Raw genomic sequence first — 26,498 nt, 5'->3', positions numbered from 1 at the left:
CCACTGTGACCATTTCCCTGATGAAGAAACTGAGTCATGGTAAGATCATGTGGTTATTAATGAGATAAAAATGAGTACTCGCCTAGCATGGATCAAAATCTTACAGCTATACAGCACTATTCACAACAGCCAAGCCATGAAAACAGCCTAAATGTCCATTAAGAGAGGAATGGATAAAGAAGATGTGGTGCATATATACAACAGAATATTACTCAGCCATAAAGAAGAGTGAAACGATGCTATTTCTAACCACATGAATGGACCTAGAGATGATCATAGTAAGTGAAGCAAGTCAGAAAGAGAAAGACAAGCACTATATGATATCACACATATGTGGAATCTAAAATATAACACAAATGGGGAATTCCCTGACAGTCTAGCCATTAGGACTCCACACTCTCGGTGCTGGAGGCCTAGGTTCAATCTCTGGTTAGGGAACAAAGATTCTACAAGCCATGAGGCATGGCCCCCAAAATAAATTGTGCTGTGTTGTAATTAGTCGCTCAGTCGTGTCTGACTCTCTGCGACCCCATGGACTGCAGCCCGCCCGGCTTCTCTGTCCTTGGGGATTCTCCAGGCCAGAATAATGGAGTGGGTTGCCATGTCCTCCTCCAGAGGGTCTTCCTAACCCAGGGATCGAACCCAGGTTTCCCGAATTGCAGGTGGATTCTTTACCATCTGAGCCACCAGGGAAGCCCAAGAATACTGGAGTTGGTAGCCTATCCCTTCTCCAGGGGAAAAATTAATTAATTAAAAATAAACTTTAAAAAATTAATATATGACACAAGTGAATTTATTTACAAAGCAGGAACAGACTTAGAGAACAGGCTTGTGGTTGTTGAGGGGCGGGGTGGAGGGGTGGACTGAGAGTTTGGGATTAGCAGATGCAAACTATTATATACGGAGTGGATAAACAAGGTCCTACAGTATGGCACAGAGAACTATAGTCACTATCCTGTGATAAACCATAATAGAAAAGAATATGAAAAGGAATGGGTATATATACACATGTATGCATAACTGAATCACTTCACTGTACAGCAGGAATTAACATGACATTGTCAATCGACTATGCTGCTGCTGCTAAGTCTCTTCAGTCGTGTCCGACTCTGCAACCCCAGAGGCGGCAGCCCACCAGGCTCCCCCATCCCTGGGATTCTCCAGGCAAGAACACTGGAGTGGGTTGCCATTCCCTTCTCCAAATAAGCACATAAGAAGATGCAAAAATCATCAGTCCTCAGGGAAATGAAAAATCAAAACTACAGTGTAAGACCACTTCACTTCCAGTAGGACGGCGAGAATCAATAAAACAAATACAAGTGTCGGCAAAGATGTAGAGAAACCAGAACCCTTGTACACTGCTGGCGGGAAGGTAAAATGATGCAGCTGCTTTGAAAAGCAGTTTGGCAGTTCCTCAAAAGCCTAAATGCAGAATTACCACATGACCCAGCGATTCAACTCCTAGGAAAATACCCCAAAGAAAACATACATAGGCAGAAATACTTGTACATAAATGTTGTGAGAAACATTGTTTATAACAGGCAAAAGTGGAAACAACCTGAATATCCATTAACTGATGGATAAACAAAATGCAGTGTATTCATACAACAGAATGTTATTTAGCCATACAAAGGAAAGCAGTACTGATTCATATTACAACATGCATCAACCCTGGAAATACTATGCTAAGTGAAAGAAGCCAGTCACAAAGGGCCATTTTTATCATATTTCAGTTATATGATGGGTCTAGAATGGGGAAATCCATAGAGACAGAGGATCAGTGGTTGCCAGGGGCTGGGAAGACAGCTGAATTGGGAGTGACTGGTAATGGGCCCTGCGTTACCAGGGATGAAATGCTTTGGAAATACAGATAATGATGATGGTTGACCCTATATGAGAATATACTAAAAATCACTGAATTATATACCTTAAAAGGGAGAGTTTAATAGAATGTGAATTATATCTCAAAAAAATTAAACAGTAAGAGCACATCCATCAGAAGGGCTCAAACCAAAAGTTGTGATAATAGCAAATGCTGGCAACTATGCAAAAATTTGATCACTCATACACTGTTGGTTGGAATGTAAATGATTCTGCCACTTTGGAAAAGAGTTTGCAAGCTTCTTTTAAAATGACAAGTGTTTGTTTTAAAGTGACAAATGACCCAGCCTATGACACTCCTGGGCATCTACTGTAGAGAAATGAAAACTTCTGTCCACATAAAAGTCTACACGCCAGTGTTCAGAGTAGCTTTTCCATTACAGCTCATAACTGAAAACTACCCAATGTCCTTCAGTGGTGAGAGATGAATCAAATGATGGTCCATCCACCACACAGAACGTTACTCAGCAACAAAGAGAACTACAACAAGTCAGATTAACCTCAGGGAGGTTACTCTGCGTGAAGGAAGATCATCTCAAAAGGTTCCACAACCAGTATAGCTCTACTTGTGAAACCACTGAAATAACAAAACTCTGGAGATAGAGAACAGGCGAGTGGCTGCCAAAGCTTGGGATGGGCAGCAGAGAAGGTGACGCTGGAAGGAGGAGCACTAGGGAGCCTGGGTGGCGGGATGGTTCTGTGCCGTGACTGTGTTGGTGGTGACAGGAAGCTGCAAACACACAGGTGCCTGCGGACGTGGCAGCATCTGAATCAGCTCTGTGCATGGAACCCATGTCATCACCCGGATCTGCTATCGCCCTAGTTACCCAAGATGCTCAGTGGGGAAGAAGGGGCAAGGGGGTGCCAAAGACTTGGCTCCATTTCTTTGCAACTGCCAGTGAATCTATATTTATTACAAAATAAGAAGTTTGTGGGTGTTTTTTAAATAACTATATAGGGTATTAGTCAATGTTTAAAAGTAACGGCTTACTTGCAAACCAGAAAGACAGACAGACAAGAGGACAACCGGATGGATACCAAGAGGAGAATGGGGGGGTGGGGATGAACTGGGAGACTGGAATTGACACATATATACTCTTGATACTATGCATAAGATAGATAACTAATGACAATGTACTGTATAACTAAGGGAACACTACTCAATGCTCTGTGGTGACCAAAATGGGAAGGAAATCCAAAAAAGAAGGGATATATGTATACACATAGCTGACTCACTTTGCTGTACAGTAGAAACTAACCCAATGTGGTAAAGCAACTGTGGTCTAATAAAAATTAACTTTAAGAAAGGCAACAGCTGTGTTTCAATAAAGCTTATAGTTCAAGGCAGAAGAAGAAATGATAACCCTAACCCTGACAGCTACAAATCACCTCTCCAACATGTCAGAGAACTTCTCCCTCTTGTGTGAACTGCACATACTTGATAACAAATCAAGAGCTTCTGGCATGGACCCGCTAACTCACATGTCCTCACACTCACCCTCTAGCCCCTCGCATGCAGCTCTTGCTGTCCTAACACACACACCTGCATCCTCATCTCTGGGCTTCCCTTCATGCTCTTCCCTGTCTAAACTCATCTCTCTCCAGGTATCCAAATACTTTCCCAGCAGCTGTATCCATCTTTCCATGTGGGTTAACTGTGTCTCTAACTAGATGCTCCAGTTCAGACCCCAGGTTGTCTTCCTCTACTATATTCTCCATAACACATGACACAGTGCTGAGGATGTAGGAAGCACTCAGAGATCACTGCAGAGGGAATAAAGGGCGTCCTGCCTCAAGATCGTTAATTCTCACTCTTGTGAGCTACGTGATGCAGAGCAGGTACATACAGGCACATGTAAGTCAAGACATAATGTTTCACACGTAATCACTACTGTGTATTTTTAAACACTTTTGCGGGAAATGTGGTATTTAGCCAACACCTTGGGGGTGGCTGAGGTCCTCCAAGATGAGGAAAAAGACAAAAAAAAAAGCTTTTAAAACTGGGCATAGGGACTTCCCTGGTGGTCCCGTGGTTGAGATTCCCCCTTCCAATGTAGGGGGTGCAGGTTTTAAACCTGTTCAAGGAAGTAGTATCTCACATGCCTCATGACCGATAAAGCCAGAGCATAAACAACATAAGCAATGTTTGCAACAAATTCAATAAAGACTTTAAAAATGGACCACATCAAAAAAAAAAAAATCTTAAAAAAAAAGTGGGGAAAGAAAAGTAGACTGTGATCAGGGAACAGCTGGAAGAACACAGGAAGAGCCCCATTTCCAAATGTATCCTGAACTCAGCTGTTCCTCTCCAGCGCCACCACGGCCCCCAGCCCCAGCGTGCATCACTCACAGCACACCACGCCTCCATGGCTCCCCAAAGCACAAAGCTCTAAACTTCATACGTTTGCTTAGAAAGCTCTGAATGGTCTGACTCCTGCTCACCTCTACAGATTCATCTCATTTCATTCTTTCCCACCAATAATGCTCGCTTCACACCTTTCCATCCCTCAAGCATGTCAAGCAAGGTCTAGGTTGCACAATGGCACTGGCTTGTTCTTCTCCTGGAATGCTTTGCCACCTGATCTTTGTATGGCCAGCCCTATGTCATTCAGAGTTCAGTGTAAGTTTTATCTCCTAAGCCTAGTTACTAGTTCCTCCTTGTCTGTTACCACCCTCTCTTAATTCTTTGCCAAACACCTCATCATCTGACATTTTTCTTATCAACTGATGTATTGACTATCTCTTCCTCATCCCACCACAGTGTAAGTTCCAGGAGGGCACGGAACTCTCTTCTCTGTTTTTCTTTTTTTACTCCCAGTGCCTGACATATAGCAGGTATATAATAAATCTGTGTACAGCAAAGGTCTGAATAAATGAATGAATGAAAAAGATCACCACTCTACCTACTGCACAGTCCTGACTCCCTCTGGTCAAATGAATGATCTACTAACGGCAATCTAGGAACTTCCCTGGTGGTCCAGTGGCTAAGACTCTGAGCTCCCAACGCAGAGTTCAACCCCTGGTCGGGGACTTACATTCCACATGCTGCAACAAAGATGGAAGAGCCCACGGGCCATCACTAGACCCAGAGTAGCCAAATGAATTTTAAAAAATAAAATTAACAAAAAGACCTGTCAGGTTTTTAAAAATGGCAATCTAAAAGTTACTAGCATTCAATTAGAGGATAAGTTGGTAACATGACCCTTGATACCTCAAAAGGACTCTGAAAGCAGTAAACCACTGACTCCTGAATGACACGGAGGTTAATCCACATGTAACACAGTTGGCCCTCTGCATCCATGGTTCCCCTGTATCCTCAGACTCAACCAATCACGAATCGTGTGGTACTCTACTTACTACTGAAGAATATCTACATATAAATGGACCTGTGCCAGTCAAACCTGTGTTGTTCAAGGGTCATCTGTATTATAGATCATCAACAAGGTCCAGATCAAGCCTCCTAGCTTCTATAGAATCTTTCTAGAATAATCAGTGCCTCACTGGCCACCTCCTTTCTCTGACTTCCTAAAGCTTTTACTGCCTACACCATTCATGTGATACTTCACAACCCCCTTCTGTATGTTGGTACCCATGCCTACCATGAGAGGGATTGTGAGGTTCTGGGAATACAACCACCAATAAGGAGGAGTTTACCTTCCAGGTGGGGGATATAGATAGTAAACCAGTCTTTTCATAAATCATTGCTGCTGCTGCTAAGTCACTTCAGTCACGTCCGACTCTGTGCGACCCCATAGACGACAGCCCATCAGGCTCCCCCGCCCCTGGGATTCTCCAGGCAAGAACACTGGAGTGGGTTGCCATTTCCTTCTCCAGTGCATGAAAGTGAAAAGTGAAAGTGAAGTCACTCAGTTGTGTCCGACTCTTCGAGACCCCATGGACTGCAGCCCACCAGGCTCCTCCACCCATGGGATTTTCCAGGCAAGAGTACTGGAGTGGGGTGCCATTGCCTTCTCCGCCATAAATCATTACTTAATGGTTTTTGTAACAAGTGCCACACACACATAAAAACAAGTGTGCACTAACAGCACAATGAAAGAACAAAACCAGACCAGCGGCACAAAAGAAGGTCAGCAGGTAGGAAGTGGGTCAGGCACATGACAGTCCATGAGAAGAAACTCTCTCGCCTTTGGAGAGACCAGGGAGTCGGCAGGATGGAGACCAGAAACAACGTGAACTTGAAGTCGGGAGACACCGGTCTCACATCCAGCACCATCAGTGTCCACCCACAGCCCTTCACTTGTCTGGGTGAAAGTTGACTCAACTGTGATAATTAGAACAGAATCAAGCTCAGTGTTGTCAGAACCCTTAGAGAAATAAAATATAACCCTGTCATTTTCCAGAGGTGAAATTATTTCAAAGAACAAGAATATTTATTGAGCATATATTAATTACATTTTAAGCATAAAGATCCATTGAGGTGAATGGATTTGCCCAATATTAGCATGAGTTAGCGGAGAAGGCAATGGCACCCCACTCCAGTACTCTTGCCTGGAGAATCCCACGGATGGAGGAGCCTGGTAGGCTGCAGTCCATGGGGTCACAGAGAGTCGGACACGACTGAGTGACTTCACTTTCACTTTTCACTTTCACGCATTGGAGAAGGAAATGGCAACCTACTCCAGTGTTCTTGCCTGGAGAATCCCAGGGATGGGGGGAGCTTGGTGGGCTGCCGTGTATGGGGTTGCACAGAGTCGGACATGACTGAAGTGACTTAGCAGTAGCAGCAGCAGCATGAGTTAGTGGGCACAGTCTCCCTTCACTGAGCTGGTCGAGAGCAGTGATTCTCAAAGTCTGCAGATTCTTGGGGGATCCTGAGTTCCTTTCAGGGGAGCCCATGAGATCAAAACTATTTTCAGAACAACACTAAGATGTCAGGGTGACTGTGTTGACATTTGCACTGTTGCTATAAAAGCAAAAGTGAGTAAAACCAATGGCTGTTAAGTCGCTTCAGTTGTGTCCGACTCTGTGCGACCCCATAGACAGCAGCCCACCAGGCTCTGCCATCCCTGGGATTCTCCAGGCAAGAACACTGGAATGGGTTTCCATTTCCTTCTCCTTTGCGTGAAAGTAAAAAGTGAAAGTGAAGTCGCTCAGTCGCAACCGACTCGTGGCGACCCCATGGACTGTAGCCCACCAGGCTCCTCCACCCATGGGATTTTCTAGGCCAGAGTACTGGAGTGGCTTGCCATCACCTTCTCCGAAACCAATGGCACCTAATACAAATCAGGGCAGAGCTACCAAATAATACTAATAGTCATTACATTGTTTAGTGCCTGATGTGGGCAGAAAAGAAAAAGGCAGTTTCAGAAGGTCCTTGATGAGTTTCCCTGGTGGTCCAGTGGTTAAGGGTCCATCTGCCAATGCAGGGGGCACGGTTTTGATCCTTGGTCTGGGAAGATCCCACATGCCGTAACGGGCGACTAAGCCCGACTCCTGAGGAGGCACTTGAGAGCCCACAAGCACGGCCTAGAACCTGTGCTCTACAAGAGAGGCCAGCACAGTGAGAAGCCCGCATGCTGCAACTGCGCCCCGCTTGCCACTTCTGAAGAAATCCGAAGCACACAGAGCGCTTCGAGTGCTCAAGGGACAACGGCTGTCTCAAGGCAAAGCACCTCCATGCCTGAGTTCTGAGCTGAGCTAGCGGCTTTCTTTGTGAAAGACTATTTTTACTTGAAAGGACGAATGACAGATAAACTCTAGATTTGAGTATTTGATAGAAATTTTCTTGAAAATGAATAAAGGAGGCCTGTCATGTTAAGGAAAAAATAGCAGATTTTTGCCACGGATAAAACTCAAGCTTTCAAGCAAAAAGTAGAATTTTAGAAAACTTGCCACTGCATGCTTGACATTTTTCCACTGCTTTCCACTGCTTCAGACTTTCCTGATGAGATCAATGGTATATTGATGAAATGGATTTTTTAATACTGTATAATTAAAAGTCTTAACATTTTCAACATCTGTAAAACTCTGAACCAGTATTTTTCATATGGTCAATTCATCATGTTACAAAATCATGCATGGATTTAAAAAACCCATTCAAAGGGCAAGAAAGACTACTGGATTTTCATGTAGGAATACAACAAAACTCACTGATAAGGTTTCAGATTTTGCACCATAGCTATTAAGAAACTATCACTTCTCAAGTTTTGATGTCGTATCAAAGAAGAATAAATACAGAAAAAGTCCTTAACTTACACTTAACAAGTGCGCAAATACTCGTTACTGTATACTGACCTTATACTCCTCCATCCCTAAGGGATATCTTTGTTCTTGAACAAATAACGTGTAAATTAGACTGTCTAGGCAAAGTTCCAAGGACATTTTAAACCAAGTACTTTTGTACTTTATGGAAGATATGGATGAACTGAATTATGATTTTCTTGACCCATCTAGGCTCAAATTTCACTTTAAAAATGCTAGATCCTCTTTCCCATTCCTATTTGCTTCCTCCCCTATTCTTTTTTTTAATTTATTTAATTGGAGGCTAATTATTTTATAATATTGTAGTGGTTTTTGACATACATTGACATGAATCAGCCATGGATGTACGTGTTCCCCATCCTGAATCCTCCTCCCACCTCTCTCCCCATCCCATCCCTCAGGGTCATCCCAGTGCACCAGCCCTGAGCAACCTGCCTCATGCATCAAACCTGGACTGGCGATATATTTCACATATGATAATATATATGTTTCAATGTTATCCTCCCCCTATTCTTATTTGCTTTTGATCATCAGAAAATAAATACCATTCTTTGTCTCCCCGTAATACATTCCATGCAAGATTGACCAGATGTTCTCAATGGGCCCAGTCAAACAGAAACATCAACTTCCAGTAAGCCAAGATGAAGGAAACTGAATGGAGCCTATGACTCCTGTTGATTATGTTAAAATCTGTGCACATAACGCACAAAGCAACAACCTGAAGACTCTGAAAACTAAACAGCTAGAGACAATGGGACCTGAATCAAAGCAGGCTGAATCGCTATGCAGCAGGAACTCTACAAGAAATCTATTTCTGTCTAGATCAAGAAAAGGAGCCCCAGTGTGCTAGACAGTATGGAGGAAGTCCCTGGCTTTCTTTTTCTTTTTTCCTTACCCAGCTTTGGACCACAGCCAACTCTAGTCTCAGATCTGCACTGCCACGGTAGCACAGCCAGAACAGACACCCTAAATGGTCCCTTCTATTAAAGAAACTGAATGAGTAGAGAACCTTCCAACAAAAGAAGACTCCAGGTACAGATTATCCACTGATAAGATTTTACCAAACCATTACGGGCTGAATTGTGTCTCTCCAAAATTCATTTGTTGGAGGCCTAACCCCCAGCACTTCAGAATACGGCTGTATCTGGAGATATGGCCTTTAAAGCAGCCATCAAGTTAAAATGAGCCTGTTAGGGTGAGCCCCATCCAAGCTGACTGGTGGCCTTATGAGAAGGGGAAATTAGAACAAATGGAGAGACACTAAGGACATTCATATGCAGAGGGATGACCAGGTGAGGAGGCAGAAAGAGGGGAGCCACCTCCAAGCCACAGATACCCCAGAGGAGCTCAACTCTGCCAGCACCCTGATCATGGACTCCTGGCCCCCAGGACTGAGAGAGAACAAATGTCTCTTGTTGAAGCCACCCACTATGTGATATTATTTTTGTCCACAGAAGACTAATCCACCAACATTTAATGGGAAACAAACACCACCAATTCTACACAATCTCATCCGTAGAATAGGAAAGAACACTTTCCAACCCATTTTGGAAGCCTAATATTATCCTCGTGCCCTTTTTTTAATTAAAAGAAAACTACAAACAAATATCTCTCATGAACATAAGTGTAAAAAAATTCTCAACAAAATATTAGCAAATAAAGTCCATTAATACCTGAAAATAGGATTTATCTTGAGAATATAAGCATGGTTCAGCATTTGACATTCAATGTCATGTACTTAATTACAAACTGAAGAAGAAAGATGTCATGATGATCTCAGATGCTGAAAGAGTTTTTCATGAAATTTAACTTCAATTTAAGATTAAAATTCTCACCAAATCAGAAATAGAAGAAAATTTCTTTAACCTGCTAACAGGCGCTGGCACAAAAACTAACGATATCATGCTTAAGACAGGTCGTCCACGCTTATCCATCTACGCAACCTCATACAGGAAGCCCTAGCCAGTGCAATAAAGAAACAAATTCATACAGACTTGAAAAGGAGAAATAAAACTCCTTCTCTCCTAGAGGGTACACCATTTGGATCAAAGAGGATGTCAAAAGGGAATTTTTAAAATCTTGAAACAAATGAAAATGAAAACACAACATACCAAAACTTAAGGGATATAGTAAAAGCAGAACTAAGAGAAAAGTTTATAGTGATAAATGCCCATATTATAAGAGATCTCTAATAAACAACCTAACTTTATACCTCAATGAACTACAAAAGAACTAAACCCAAAGTTAGCAGAAGGAAGGAAATTAATAAAGATCAGAGAAGAAATAAATCAAATACAGACTAGAAAATAACAGAAAAGAATTGTAAGTTGATTTTTTGAAAGAAATAAACAAAATCAATAAAGCCTCATATTTACACCCATGGCTGATTCATGTCAATGTATGGCAAAAACCACTACAATACTGCCAAGTAATTAGCCTTCAATTTAAATCCATAAAAAATTTTAAAAAACCTTACCTAAACTAAGAAGGAAAAAGAGAAAACTGAAATAAAAACAGAAATGAAAGTGACATTATAACAGGTACCTAAAAAGTAAAGAAGCAAAATCATAAGGGACTATTGATGAACAATTACAAATTGGAAAACTTAGAATAGATAAATTTTGAGAAACATACAATGTGTTAAGACTGAAACAAAAAACAGAAAAACTCAACACACCAGTAACAAATAAAGAGATTCAAATAGTAATTTTAAAAACTCCCCAAAGTGAAAAGCCTAGGACCAAATGGATTCAAAGTTGAATTCTACTAATATTCAAATAAGAATTAACACCAGTGCTTCTTAAACTCTTCCAAAAAGTAAAATTAGAGGAAATACATCCAAACTCATTTAATGACAGCAGCCTCACCAGATATCATAGTTGGACAAAGACACTGCAAGAATAGAAAACTACAGACCAATACCTCTGATAAACATAGGTGTAAAACTCCTCAATAACACTAGCACACTGGATTCAAATATGTATCAAAAAGATTAAACACCATGACCAGTGGTGTTCCCAACTTCCCCTGGGAAGGAATGTTGGTTTAACATACACAAATCAATGTAATATATAGCACATTCACAAAATACAATATTTGAACCACATGATCATCTCAATATGCAGAAAAAAAAACACTTGACAAAATTCAACACCCATTCATGATAAAAACTGAATAAAATAAATATAAAAGAAATTTCCTCAACACAATAAAGGCCATTTATGAAAAGCCCATGGCTAACATCATAATCAGTGGGGAAAACTGAAGGCTTTCCTATTCATGCCAATTCTACTAAACATAATACTGGAAGTACTGGCAAAAAAAAAAAAAAAAGACATAAAAGGCATTTAAATTGGAACAAAGGAAGGAAAACTATCTCTGTTTGCAGATGTCATGATTCTATATGTAGAAAACCCTGAAGACTCTACACACATGCCACAAATTTAGAATACATGATCCAGTAAAACTTTAGGATACGAATCTACATGACAAAAAAAAAAAAAAAAGCAGTTGTATTTGTTTACACCAACAACAATCCGAAAAGGAAATGAGTAAGCAATCCTATCGATGATGTCACCTAAGAGAACAAAATACCTAGGAACAAATTTAACCAAGGAAGTAAACGATCTATGCCCTGAAAACTTTATAAGATTGATGAGAAAGACAAAAATCAATGGGGAGAGGTCCCATATTTATGGACTGGAAGAACTAATATTGCTAAAAATGCCCATATTACCCACAGTGATCTAGAGATTCAAAACAATGGCTATTAAAATTTCAGTGGCATTTTCCACAGAAATGGAAAAAACAATTCAAAAATTTGTGTGGAACTGCAAAGATTCTGAATAGCCAAAGCAACCTTTTTTTTTTTTTTTTTTTTACCACCCACGTGTATTAACTTCATTTAGTGATAAAGAGGCCCAGAGAGTTCAGTGCTTGTGCAAGGAAACAGAACTAGCAGGTCATGCAACCAGGATGCGAAAGTGTCAGGTGCTTAACTAGGTTGTCCTTCCCCCTCCTTTCTTTTTCCTTTTTTTAAAAAATTAATTTATTTGTTTTAATTGGAAGCTAATTACTTTGCAATACTGTAGTGGTTTTCGCCACACACTGACATGAATCGGCCATGGGTGTACATGTGCCTCCCTCCTCCCTCCCCATCCCATCCCTCTGGGTTGTCCCAGTGCACCAGCTTTGAGTGCCCTGTTTCATGCATTGAACATGGACTGGTGATCTATTTCACATATGGTAATATACATGTTTCAATGCTGTTCTCTCAAATCATCCCACCCTCGCCTGTTTCCCACAGACTCCAAAAGTCTGTTCTTTATATCTGTGTCTCTTTTGCTGTCTTGATATAGGGTCATTGTTACCATCTTTCTAAATTCCATATATATGTGTTAACATACTGTATTGGTGTTTTTCTTTCTGACTTACTTCACTCTGTATAATAGGCTCCAGTTTCATCCACCTCATTAGAACTTTTTCAAGTGTGTTCTTCTTAATAGCTGAGTAATACTCCATTGTGTACATGTACCACAGCTTATCCATTCATCTGCTGATGGACATCTAGGTTGCTTCCATGTCCTAGCTATTGTAAACAGTGCTGTGAAGAACACTGGGGTACATGTGTCTCTCAATTCTGGTTTCCTCGGTGTATGACCAGCAGTGGGATTTCTGGGTCGTATTAACCAAAGCAATCTTAAAAAAAAGAACAAAGCTGGAGGCATCACTGTTCCTGTTTCAAGTTATATTAAAAGGTATAGTAATTAAAACAGTATGGTACAAACCTAAAAACAAAGACCAGGGGGACAGAATAGAGAGCCCAGAAATAAATCCACACAGTTACAGTCAAATAATCTACAGTAAAATGCGAAGAACATAAAATGGGGAAGATTCATTTCTTTAACAATTACGTTGGTAAAACTGGATTCACATGAAGATAAATGAAAGTTGACCCTTATTTCACTCTATACGGGGCTTCCCTGTTGGCTCAGATGGTAAAGAATCTGCTGTAATGCAGGGGACCCAGGTTTGATCCCTGGGTTGGGAAGATCCCCTGGAGAAGGGAATGGCTACCCATTTCATTATTCTTGCCTGGAGAATCCCTATGGACAGAGAATCCTGGAGGGCTACAGTCCACAGGGTTCACAAAGAGTGGGACACGACTAAGTGACTAATACTTTCACTCTATATACACAAACGAACTCAGTGTAAAGACTTACAGGTAAGACCTGAAACTAGAAAACAGAAAAAGAAATTGCTTCTTGACGCTGGTATGAGCAATTATTTTCTACATAGGACGCCAAAAGCACAGGCAACAGAAGCAAAAACTGATAAACTGGATTACACCAAAATAAAAAGCTCCTGTGCAGCAAAGGAAACAATAAAATAAAAGGGCGACCTATTGCCCTTTTAATTTAAAAACCATCCATCTGGTCCAAAACATACAGGGAAATCTTACAAATAAATAGTAAAACCATCTGATTGTTTAAAAATAGGTGGAGGTTCTGAACAGACAGACAAATGACTAGCTAATCAAGGAAATGCAAACCGAAGCCATACTGGGATATCACCTCATGCCTGTTACTCTGGCTGTGTGAGTGTGTTAGTCACTCAGTCATGTCTGACTCTTTGTGACCCCATGGACTGTAGCCCACCAGGCTCCTCTCTCTCCATGGAATTCTCCAGGCAAGAATAATGGAGTGGGTAGCCGTTTCCTGCTCCAGGGGATCTTTCCGACCCAGGGATTGAACCTGGGTATCCTACATTACAGGCAGATTCTTTACCGTCTGAGCCACCAGGGAAGCCTGTTACTATGGCTATGATCCAAAAAATGAAAGATAACGTGTTAGCAAGGATATGGAGAAAAGAGAACATTTGTACATCGTTGATGGGAATGACAACTGGTGCAGTCATTATGGGCAACAGTCCAAATGCAAGGTCCTCAAAATATTAAAAATAGAACTACCATCCAGAAAACCCTCTTCTGAGTATACAAGCAAATGACATCAGTACGTCTAAGAAATCAGTACCATATTCACTGAATCATTCATCACAATAGCCAATTCATGGAAACAACCTGTATCCATCAACAAATGAAGAAAAATGTGGCATATGTATTAATACATACAAAGGAATATTACTCAGCCACAGGAAAGAAGGAAATTCTGCCCTTTGTGATAACACAGATGAACCTTGAGAACATCACGATCAGTGATACAAGTCAAGGAAAGACAAATACTATTTGGTCACACTTATATGTAGAATTTTTCTTAAAACCCACACTGAGATAGCACCACACACTTATTAGAATATCCATTTTGTTTTTAAACTGACAATTCCGAGTACAAATGAGAATGAAGAACAACTGGAAACCTCATACAAGGCTAATGCAAAGACAAAATGAGAAAGCCTGCATTTCAGTCTCTTCACCACTTACTAGCTGGATGATCTTGTGCAACCTACTTAATTGCCCTAAATCTCAGTTTCCTCATCTGTAAAATAGACATGCTGACACTTCCAATGTTAACGTGCCTCACACTGTTTCTGAGAAGTCTAACTGAAGTGTAAATACTTCTAAAAATTGGGCCAACTATACAAAGATTATGACTTCCCTGGTGGCTCAGACGATAAAGCGTCTGCCTGCAATGCGGGAGACCTGGGTTCAATTTCTGGGTCAGGAAGATCCTCTGGAGAAGGAAATGGCACCCCACTCAGTACTCTTGCCTGGAAAACCCCATGGACGGAGAAGCCTGATAGGCTACAGTCCATGGGGTCGCAAAGAGTCGGACACGACTGAGCGACTTCACTTTCACTTTCATACAAAGATGAAAGTATCATCTCTAATTTTAAAAAATGCTTTAGCCATTAAAAGCGAACTATAGACATATACCACAGACAAATCTCAAGCGCATTCTGCTATATAAAAGAAGACAAATTTTAAAAAGTAAAGCAACATAATGATTCTATTCACATGACATTCTGGAAAATGCAAAACTAGCTGGAGAACCCTTTAGAAGTCCCCAGGATTTGAGGTTGGGGAGGGGTCTGACCACACAGTGGCAGCCCAGGGCAGGGTTTCAGCAGTGACAGAAGCTTTCTATATTGTGGTTGGAGTTGCAGTTGTTCAACCATTTGTATCTGTCAAACATAACTGTATATGAAAAAGTGAATTTTATTGTGTGGAATTAAATATTCATTTAGAGAACAGAAATAGAGGAAGAAAGAGAGGCCCCTGCTTTCTAAGGTCTCAGAGCTCTCTGAATGAGAGAGAATTCGTGAGAGAATTCATTCAACAAATGTATGAGACACCACAAAAATGCACCACATGTACAACAAGGAATAGAATAGATACTCCTGCCCTCAAGTAGTCTAGTCTGTTTGGGAAGACAGCATCTCATGAGTAGGAAAACAGGGACCAAGAGGCTTTGACCAGGATGGCTGCCATTAAAACAAAACAAAACCCCTCCCTCAACTATTTCGCCCCTTCACCTAAAGCCTCAATGGTGTTCAACCCACAACTGAACACCCTGAAGGAGCTGCCCTCCCTCCTCCACGCCACAACCTAGATTCTGCTCTCTCCCTCTCCGGAACTGTTCTCTCTGCCAGTGGAGTAAGGTGCTTATTTTAGCCCTCCTCCTACCTGACTTCTCAAGAGCTCTTGGTTGTCAATCACTCATCCTTCTGCACACATTCTGTGCTGTTCACGCTCCTGGATTTTTCTCGGGCGCCTCTGCCCTCTCACCAGTGTTAGCATTTCACAAGGCTCAGACCTACCTGCGGGCTTCGACTCTAAGTCCTCTCCCTTGGAAATCTCATCCATATCCAGGTTCAGCTGACACCTGGATATCACTTAGTCCCAAAGGCATATCCTCCACTCAGAGCTCTTCTCAAACCTCCAAACACAGATCCAGCCACCTACTCAAGCTCTCACGCGGACAGCTCAAGGGCACCTCAACTCAACATGTCCAGCACTGGACTCAGGAATTCCTCTCCAAACCTGTCCTATTCCATTTATCCTGGTATGCAGTCAGCCAGAAACACAGGAGTCATCTTTGTCCCTCCCACATAGTTTACCAGCCAAACCCAAACCGCCATGACATCTACTGATTTTAGATCCTAAATCTCTCTCAAGTTTGCCTACATCGCTCCATCCCCTCCACCTTCACCCGAGCCCAACATCTATCTGGCTGCTTTCAAACAACCACTGCCTCTTCTTACCATATCATCTGGATCCCCTCCAATATATTTCCCACTTCGGTTTTTTTTTTTTAAAATATGCATTTGCTCCCATCACCTGTTGCTTTCAAAACATCAGAGGTGTCCCATTACTGTTAGAACAAAGCCCAGTCCTCACCAGAAACTATCAATTCCCACACGGTCTGGCCCCACTTAGAGCTCTTGCCACATCCTTCTCACTCACTCCCTTTCCTCCAGCTACTGGGGATTTCTTTGATTTTCTCAAAGGCACCATGGATCCTGCTACCACATGGCCTTTGCACAGATTCTTCACCTCTCTGGATTTCTCTCATTATCCCAATACTCCCACATTAACTAGAGTATCTCCTCTTCCATCAGATTTTAGCTCCAGTATAATTCAGCAGCAAAAGCTTTCTTTATCCCTACGTCTAGGTCAGACTTCCTGATTATTTCCTTTCTTTCCCTTGAAGCATTTATTTCCATTTTAAATTCTAAAGTCATTAATGTGGTCTTTTGATTGTATTCACCACCAGCGCTAGGACTATAAACTTCATGAGGTCAGGGACTTTGTATTTTTCTCAACATTGAAACTCTGGTATCTAACACAGCAGCTGCCTCATGGCAGTCACTCAACAGCCACTTGCTAAAGACTGGACTCAACAATTCCACAAAATGAGGTGTGTATTGATATAATGTCATACATGTCCACACTCCATGTAATATCCATGGACTGGAAACAGTGTTACTACCTATCAACAGGGGACTTGATTAAATACACAGTAAGGCATTAATACAATGGAATACGACACAGCTGTTTAAACCAACGTACATGTCTAGATACAGCAACTTACATGTCTACTTACACGTCCCACAACCACGTGTGCGCATCGCAGTGCCACTGGTACCAAAAGTGTGTGTTAGTCACGCAGTCGTGTCCGACTCTTTGTGACCCCAGGGACTGAAGCCCGTCAGGCTCCTCTGTCCATGGGATTCTCCAGGCAGGAATATAGGAGTGGGCTGCCATGCCCTTAAAGAAGACAGTGAATCTTGACTGAAGTGTTTGTTGGGGGAGAATACTCATTGGAAGCTTACAAGAAACTATTAACAGTGGTTATTCATTTGGAGGGTAGGTGGGAACTGGGTGGATGGGTGTCCGAGGTGGGAGAAATAACTCTACTGACTACCATTTTATACTTTCAGATTTGGGAATCCACGTGAACATGGTTTATAACTCAGTACATGAATTTTTAAGTGCTCTGTGACCAGAACCCAGTAAAGTCTGTTGAATGAATTACAACACACGAGAGCTTCCCCGTCATCTGTTCCCCTCTCCACCACCCACCCTGTCAGCCCTGCTCCCACTGCCACTGCCCTGGGAAGACACCGGAAGCTTTTAAAAAGCTGCATAATCTTTAAGATTTAAAGCCATACTTTCTAAATATCCATTTATAGTCATAAACCCCTCCATCACTCTTTACAACTGACAAAGTGCTTTCAAACCTATGATCTAATGGGGTCCTTAAGACAACCTGAGACAGTTTATATGTTTTGAAAGTGAAAGTCACTCAGTCATGTCCGACTCTTTGCAACCCCATGGACTATACAGTTCATGGCATTCTCCAGGCCAGGATATTGGAGAGGATAGCCTTTCCCTTCTCCAGGGGATTTGCCAACCCAAGGATGAAACCCAGGTCTCCTGCACTGCAGGGGGATTCTTTACTAGTTGAGCCACAAGGGAAGCCCAAGAATACTGGAGTGGGTAGCCTATCCCTTCTCCAGCAGATCTTCCTGACCCAGGAATCGAACTGGGGTCTCCTGCATTGCAGGCAGATTTTTTACCAACTGAGCTATCAGGGAAGGAGAAAACTGAAGTTGTGGGAAATTAAGGGTTCTGCCTGAGGTCACGCCTCTGAAAATGGCACAGCCAATCCGGATTGCCTGATGAGGATGGTACCTCCCTCACCATCCTTCCCAACTCTAAAAAGGGAAAAAAGAAAGATGACAGGAGGTCTTCCACAGATTTTATGTCAGTCCCATGACACTCTAGGTCAGATTGATGTATGTGTGGGTCAGTCTGGGTTGCGGTCCCGGGGGACAGGACTTGCTGAGAGAGGAAAACAGCCAACTTTTGTTTTGATTGCTACACTCACCCAGCCGGGAAGAAAAAAGGAAAGGAAAATGTTCTTGGCTGGCGTGGAGAGAACCCTGCCAGAAAATGGGATGGATGCTCTAACTTGCCAAAGACATCCCCGGAGGCCCCATTAACACCATGATACTGAACCAGAGAGATGCTGAACACTTAGGAGTGCTGCTGATTCCCTGGCAACTTTTGAAAGCAAGCTTGTTTCCACTGACGGAAGCAAGGGGTGGGGGGGTGGGGGGAGGGGGGAGCGGTGGGATGTCTAAGGATGGGATTAGAGAATGGGAGGATTTGGCTGCTGAGGACCGAGTTGCAGGTTGTCCTGGGTATGTATCACAAAAAGTTTCCCTACATCAGATTTTCCTCTGGTTCCATTTCTTAACCTCCAGACTGACCCTAGAGTCCCAGATTCATGTGATGCTCCAAGAGAATGAGAAGGAGAAGATGCACCCTTCACGACCACAATCTAAGCACACTGTTCGAGCTGACTGGGGACTTAGAGAAGAGCAGCAGCAAGAGTGGAAATGATGAGAATGCATCAGTGTGCCCCCTGAATTCATCGTCATCTAAGACACGGCATGTGATATAGGGAAACTGTGTAATGTGCACCGTCCAGGGCCATTCATAATGGTCTCAGAACAAATGAAGGATTCACATGTTCCCATTAGCAAGAGTCTAACTGGAATTAAAAGGTGACCCAAACAAGCTCCTCTGACCCTGTCTAAAATGGAAGACCCATCACCTTAGGAAAAACAGACTGTTTGTGTCGTAACATGATTTATTTACCCTGCATAGGAGAGAAAGCAGGATACTCACCTTCACACAGAAAAAGCAGAGAGGACTTCGCTGGTGGCACAGTGGATAGGAATCCATCTGCCAGAGCAGGGACATTGGTTCAATCCCTGGTCCAGGAAGATCCCACAAGCTGCAGATCAACTAGGCCCGTGTGCCAAAACTAGTGAGCCCACAACCCACAACTACTGAGACCCATGTGCTCAGAGCCTGTGCTCTGCGATGAGGGAAGATACTGCAATAAGAAGCCTGTGCGCTGCAACAAAGAGTAGCCTTCGCTTGCCATGACTAGAGAAAAGCCCTCACGGCAACAAACATCCAGCGCAACTGAACATAAGTTGTTTTTTTTTTTTTAAGGCAGATAATTTTTAGTTTTAGTTTTTTTTCAAGAAAGAAGCAAGTAACTGTTCATAACTCTTCGTCTAATTCTGACACCTTCAATTCACAACTATTTTAATCACTGCAGAGAAAGTAAAAATATCTCATGGAATATCATAAAATATAAATGCTAGCACCGTAGTTTTATTTTAAACCTAAATTCTCAAATGAACTAGCTAATTTAACTCAGCTCTGATGTGGTACCTTTCAAAGTGGGCAGAAGAAGGAGCCAAGACGTGACACATACAAAGTCCATCAACACCTCAATTTGGCTCTGCAGCAGCTCAGCAACCTGGAACAATTAATTCTCTTTCCCCAAAAGCTTCTGACTCAGCGCAAACACACATACCCACCCTCTGTTATCTAAGAGACCAGGATGATGAAATGGAAGAGGAATTCTCCCCAAGATCAACATCTGACCACCCAAAACAGGACTGCCTTCACATTAAAACAATTCTCCACAGTCTCATTGTTCTATTTTTTTCGAATGATGGAGAATCTAATTGCAGTAAAATGTTAATAGCTTCATTGTGTGACCACAGGGCTAATCAGTTATATATCTAAAGAGTTTGGGGCTCAGCTGCGAGATATTTTTGGATCAACATCTGATCTCTTGACATCAGTGTACTATTACCAAGGATTTAGTACATGAAGCAAAAATCCCACAAAATGGAGAACCACAGGACCAAGACTAAAAAGATTTAATTTGAACATGCTACGGTCTGACCCTGGCTGGGGATACTCAGGCTTATACTTGGTGGTTCCAGTTCAATGTGGAGTGGGCACTGGCACAGATTAAGAGCCGGGTAGGAAAAAAAGAAGAGTGGGGCAGGGGAAAGAAAGGTGTTTAGATCCATGTGGGGAGTGAAATATATGACATGCACTCAGAAGATTTTGGCAAATCTTGAAGAGGGGTCATGGAGTTGAGAACCGTCAGTAGGGCAGGCCTAAGGAAGGAACCCTGGATAACGTATGGAAAGGAAGAATCAACACTTTTCTGCAGTCGGATGCATTTGCCCACGATGAGAACAGTTTCTGTGCAAAGAACATGAAGAAAGCCTCCAGGTGCCATGGAGCCCTGGGCAGGAGGTTTGGAAGAACAAGGTCACTCCCCTAGGGCAACCCACAAGACAAGAGAAAGACAGCGCCCCCACCAAGGCCACCACAGATGCGGGAAAGAAGGAAACCACCTAATACATGCACGTTGGTTCATTAACCCACATCAGAACTGTCTCCTGCGGTCTGTCACGTGGTCCTATAAACATCTTGGTGGGAGACTGGGAGCGATGGGCCACGGCCTCCCTGCTCCCCTGGCTCAGTTGCATGCCACTGCTCGAAGAAAGCGACAGTCCTCGAAATATCCCCACAACTCAGGCATCTGCCTCAGACTGAAAGGTGCCTTTTCTATCTTCATGCCCAGAGTGATCCGGATCCTTCTGTTCCATGGGAACTAGATCCTGCCACTAAAGGTTTGCATGCTGCAACTGAAGATCCTGCATGCTGCAGAAAGACTGAAGATCCCACATGCCACAACTAGGACCCAGCAGGGCCAAGTAAAAACATACATAAGTATTTGAAATCAACAACAGAAGTAGTCATAACAGCTCAGTGTATTGAGTGCTTACTCTCAAACACCTCACTAAAGGCTTTACCTATTGACATTCCCTACATAGTTAAATCATGTCGCATCCGCCCTAAGATACAGATGTTACTATTGCTTCCAATTTACAGAAGAGGAAACTGAGGCACAGCATGCCAACCTTCAGCCCAACTTGTCCCCTCACTTTGTGAGGAACCTCATGCCACACAGTACAGCCTGAGGACTCCAGAGTTTGTGAGCAGTGCTTGTCAGCTTCTGGGAGGGCTGTGGAGAGGGTGAAAAATACCTCTTGATCTGGACTTTGGAAGAGGCCTCTTGACCCCCTTGCTCTCAACATTCGTATGAGTCATAGCTCTCTTATTATTTTGCTGTAGCACAGGGTATAGCCAATTCTTACCCTAGTGTCTTCTTGGACCTCCCAGTCACTGGAGAAAGTCGCCAGCTGCTGCCCTTGTGAACAGTTTGAAAACTGGAAAAGGCTAGAAAACATCCTTCTGTTCTCTTGAGTGTCTGGAAAGATGGCATCTTGGAAATTGACTCCATGAGGCAAGAGGTTATAGTTCTCATCCATCCTAATGGAAAAAAAGGAGGCAAGAGCTGTAGGCTGGACACCCATGGGGTGTGCCATGTCGAATTGAGAATCAACAGAAGACTGTGACAGAGTTGCCAGTTATACAACATCTTTTTTTAAAGTAGAGTTTAATTACAATGTTGTGCTAATTTCTGCTGTAAAGTGACTCAGTTATACATATATATACATTTTTTATATCTTTTCCATTATGGTTTATCCCAGGAGATTGGATATGGTTCCCTGTGCTAAGGTAGGACCTTGCTGTTTATTCCAAATATAACAGTTTGCATCTGCTAACCCCAAACACCCAGTCCGTCCGTCTCCCTCCCTCCATTCCCCTTAGCAACCACACGTTTATTCTCTGTATCCATGAGTCTGTTTCTGTTTTGTAAATAGGTTCATTCGTGCCATATTTTAGATTCCACATATAAGTGATATAATATGGTATTTATTCTTCTCTTTGTGACTTACTCCGCTTAGTAGAATTATCTCTAGTTCCATCCATGTTGCTGCAAATGGCATTCTTTCTTTCTTGTTCTGGCTGAGTAATATTCATATATACATACCACATTTTCTTTAATCATTCAACTATCAAGGGACATCTAGGCTGTTTCCGTATCTTGGCTGTTGGGAATACTGCTATGAACATGGGGGTGCATGTATGTTCCTGAATTACAGCTTTGTCCGGGGATATGCCCACGAGGGGGACTGCTGGATCATATGGTGGTCCTATGAACTTTCTGAGGATCCCCCATACTGTTTTCCATAGTGGCTACCCCAACTTACATTCCCACCAACAGTGTAGGAGGGTTCCCTTTTCTCCACACTCTCTCCAACATTTGCTATTTGTTCTTTTTTGATGATAGCCATTCCGTCTGATAGGAGATGGTACCTGGCGGTAGCTTTGATTTGCATTTCTCTAAGAATTAGTGATTCTGAGTATATTTTCATGTGTCTACTGGCCATCTGCATGTCTTCTTTGGAGAAATGTCTATTAAGGTTTTCTGCCCATTTTTTGATTGGGTTTTTTTTGTTGTTGAGTTGTATGGTCTGTGTATTTGAAATTAAGCCCTGGTCTATTGCATCATTTGCAAATACTTTCTCCCATTCTTTAGGTTGTCTTTTTTTTTTTTTTATGGTTTTCTTTGCTGTGCAGAAGCTTATAAGTTTGATCAGGTCCCCTTTGTTTATATGTGGTTTTATTTCTATTACCTTGGGAGACTGACCTAGGAAAACAAAGGTCCAATTTATGTCAGAGAACATTTTGCCCATGCTCTCTTCTAGGAGTTTTATGGCATCATGTCTTATGTTTAAGTCTTTAAACCACTGTGAGATATTTTTGTGCAGTGTGAGGGTATATTCTAACTTCACTGATTTACATGCAGCTTCCAATTACACATTTACATGGCTCGCCTTAGAGGAGTCACTCTCTCTGTTGTTTCTCTACCTCACACTGCACATGTCTATCCTTTTTCAAAACATGTGAGTCGGGGGACGGGTGCGGGTGAACATTTGTGTATCTCCCAAGCTGCCTTCCTTCTCCTAGTGGAGTGCTCCTTGTTTCCTGGGCAAAGGAAAGCTAATTGCAATGACCCAAGATTCAAGTCCTACCACTGCTACTTATCTCCTGTTTGACACACAGCGAATTTCTTAAATTCTCTAAGCTTAAAGCACAATCTATAAAACGAGGATGACAACAGCATCCTTATTTGTTTAATGATGAGGAGTGCATTTTTTTAAAAGTAAGTAAAGTATTTGACACAGAGTAAGCACCGTATAAAACTTAACATTTTAACAGAACCCTGCGTAAAGTACCTGTTGGCAAGACAGAGAAGTCAAGAGAAGGAAAAGCAGAGATGGAAGCGGCACTCCAGCCCAAAGTAGGCATTTGGGGGCTCACCAGGGAGTCTCCACTGCCACTCTCTCCCGTGACACTGACCAGAATCTGTTCTCCTCTCCGAGGGGCCCAGAATAACAGAGGAATGATTTGTTTGTGGTTGTTAACACACATCAGGGCAATACAGCCCTCTGAAATAGAAATCTTGTCAGACCACCATTTGACTCTGTATCTCTGCCCTAACGTTTTATAAATATGTCAGAGAAAAAGAGGAAAGAGCTGGCTGACCACCAGAGAGCCAGTGGACAAAACTGTATTTCATTATAAAATCGGAAAAGAAAATAATGTCTCCTTAAGTACTCTGGCTCTTTTTACTTTGGAAAATAAAGTTTTATTGTTGAATAGTTTTAGAGCTGGTTTCCCTATAAAGACATGTAAAAATCTAAGTTTCTCCATATCAAGAAGGTACTATCTCACTCCTTGCCAGCTTTATTTAGAAACTGTATTTCTCCAGTATTTTTTTTTTAATTCAACTTAATCTGGCTAAACCACCCAAGCCAACACAAAGCACGCCATGTATTCTAAACTTAGATATTCTGGCTTTAATATGGAAAACATGTGTTACTGCAAGCTTACGGACGCCCCTCTGTGGAACCTTCTGTCTTCTTTCTCAGTGATGTGAAATCTCAAGAGCTAAAAGTTAGTCTGCAGACCAAGGTCATGGCTATTCCAAATATCCTTAATGCTCTGCCACATACTGGGAAGATGGGACTTATTGTCCAATCACTATCCGTTAGATTCCATTTTGAGGTTCCTCCCAGTTCCTCTGTTTCAGCCTCCTCCTCCAACTGGAGAGAACCAATGTATTAGGGTTCCACCTGCTGTTTTGTATTGCAAACTTCAGTTGAACCCATAACCTGAACCCTTATCTACATGCATTTCGTCGTGACCACACGACAAACTTTCATGGAACTTCACAAGATTCCAGGAGTCTCCCAACAGACAAGGCCTGGTCTAATTCACCTCTCTGTTCTTCAAAGCTCTGTGAGCACCTTCCCAATCCCTTAATGCCCCCACCCCCAGGCCCTTCCTCTGTCAACTTTGGCTATTTGGAAGAGCCTGGCATTGAGATCTGCTGGCAGCTGATACGAGCTAATCCGAGTGGAACACGAGGACAGCTGGGCTGCATTCCACGCGGTCCCGTCTTGGCGTTTAAGCAGGTGTGCAGAGCTGAGCAACTACACGCGCCTCATCTGACCTGCACCAGGTGTTCTGCAGCAGGTACTAGGCTCTAATCTCAACCAACCTCGTTTGGCACATTATGAAGGTGAGGCTCTTGAGGTTCTTGACAAGGTCAGTAACTTGCTCAAAATGACAGGAAGAACACAGCCAGAATTCCAACAATTGTCTGATTCCAAAGGTGTTTGGATTGGTTTTGACCACTGTCCATCCCAAACGACTCCCACAGCATCCACTTTAAAAAATAGCTTTCCTCCTCTATAAGGATTCCACCTCAATTAGGGTTCCACTTTCTTATTTCAAACTCCAGGAGACGCCGTCACCTGAACTCTTACCCACAGGCATCTCATCTGCACCACAGACCAACCTGCATGGAACTCACCCAGAGAGGGCGCCTGTCCGATTGCCCTTCATACTCCTCAGAGCGCTGTGACCAGGCCCTTCTTCCCCCATCACCCCCCGCATAAACCTCTGCTATCGGGAATAGGCTGTTTGTTGCTGGAAACCACCTTGAGCTTTGGCCTGAAACACTCTTCCCTGGTCAAGCACGGGAGCCATCCCTGTTTTTTCAACAGTCTTAGCCAGAGGCTCCCAAGATCTCTGTAGACACGAGGAGCACCAAAGAGCAGAAAATGGGAAGGAGACCAGGGCATCACTTAACATCGCCTGGACGGGATTCTGGAGGAGTTCCTGAGCCTGCTGGGGATAAAGGTACCTCTGCTGGCCGTGCCAAGTGGCGGAAAGGATGGTATGGGCGGGAGGTGGCAGGCTCACCTGAGGAAGAAGAAATAGGAGTAATCCTGGACCACGGTGTGGGAGTGACAGGAGAAGTAGCCCAGGCCGGTGAGGTTGAGCCTGGAACCCGCTGGCACCTCGAGCATGCTGCCCCACGCCTGGTCGCACAGCATCTCGATCTCAGCGGAGTAGAAGAGCCCCGCGTCGCTGGCCTCATACTGCCAGGGCAGGTAGTTGTACAGGCCGTGCACCTCCTCGTGCAGCGCCAGCACCTTGGCGTACACGATGATCTCGGCCAGCTCGGCTCGGCAGCCCTCGCTCAGGGGTCTCCACTCGGAGGGCAGCTGGCAGCCGCGGGCGGTCCCCAGCCCGCCGGCCAGGCAGAGCGCGGCGAGCAGCAGCGGGCGCAGCATGCCGGCGGCGGGGGCGGGCGGCGGGAGCCGCCGGGTGGGCGCCGCGCCCCAGGCGCGCTACCCGGGGCGCATGGCCGGGGCGGGGAGGCCCGCGGCGGCAGCGAGAGCGTCCGGGAGCCCGAAGTGCCGGGCCCCACCAGCGGGAGGCGCAGCCCGGGGCGCTTGGCTCCGCGCACCGCTGCGGAACTCAACGTGCTGCTCCCTCCTCCGCCGGGATCCCCCTGCCGGGCCTCGCTTGGGAGGCTTTTAAAAGGGCACGGGGAGGGCCGGCCGCCGCCTCCTCCTGCCCCCCGTGGCTGGGGCGTGGGCGGCAGCGGGAGGGGCGGAGGCGGGAAGCGGTCCAGCGGCGCGCGGTGCTGGGGAGACAGCTCAGTCGGCGCTGGACCGGGAGCCCCCGGGCCGAGCTCCGTGTTTGCGCCAGCGGGGAGGTCCGCGGCCGAAAAGTCAGTGTGGGGAGCGGCGGCCCAGCCGTCTTCGAGCGCCCTGCGCAC

General features: G+C 43.7%; 1 protein-coding gene across 1 annotated transcript in view; it reads right to left on the bottom strand.

The window, feature by feature from the left end:
* Nucleotides 1–26,279, bottom strand: part of CCDC3 (coiled-coil domain containing 3) — a 92,719-nt gene extending 66,440 nt beyond the window's left edge. The window contains exons 1-2 of the mRNA XM_070800721.1: nt 25,634–26,279; nt 21,610–21,784 (exon numbers count right to left, since the gene is read on the bottom strand). Coding sequence (XP_070656822.1) covers nt 21,610–21,784; nt 25,634–26,007 — 549 coding nt within the window. The 5' untranslated portion in view covers nt 26,008–26,279. The remainder of the gene's footprint in view (nt 1–21,609; nt 21,785–25,633) is intronic.
* Between the last annotated feature and the right edge of the window lie 219 nt (nt 26,280–26,498).

Source organism: Bos indicus, chromosome 13, assembly GCF_029378745.1.
Source record: "Bos indicus isolate NIAB-ARS_2022 breed Sahiwal x Tharparkar chromosome 13, NIAB-ARS_B.indTharparkar_mat_pri_1.0, whole genome shotgun sequence".
NCBI classification, from domain to species: domain Eukaryota; kingdom Metazoa; phylum Chordata; class Mammalia; order Artiodactyla; family Bovidae; genus Bos; species Bos indicus.
The sequence above is the reverse complement of the archived record's forward strand: the minus strand, read 5'-3'. Positions and strand labels throughout refer to the sequence as shown.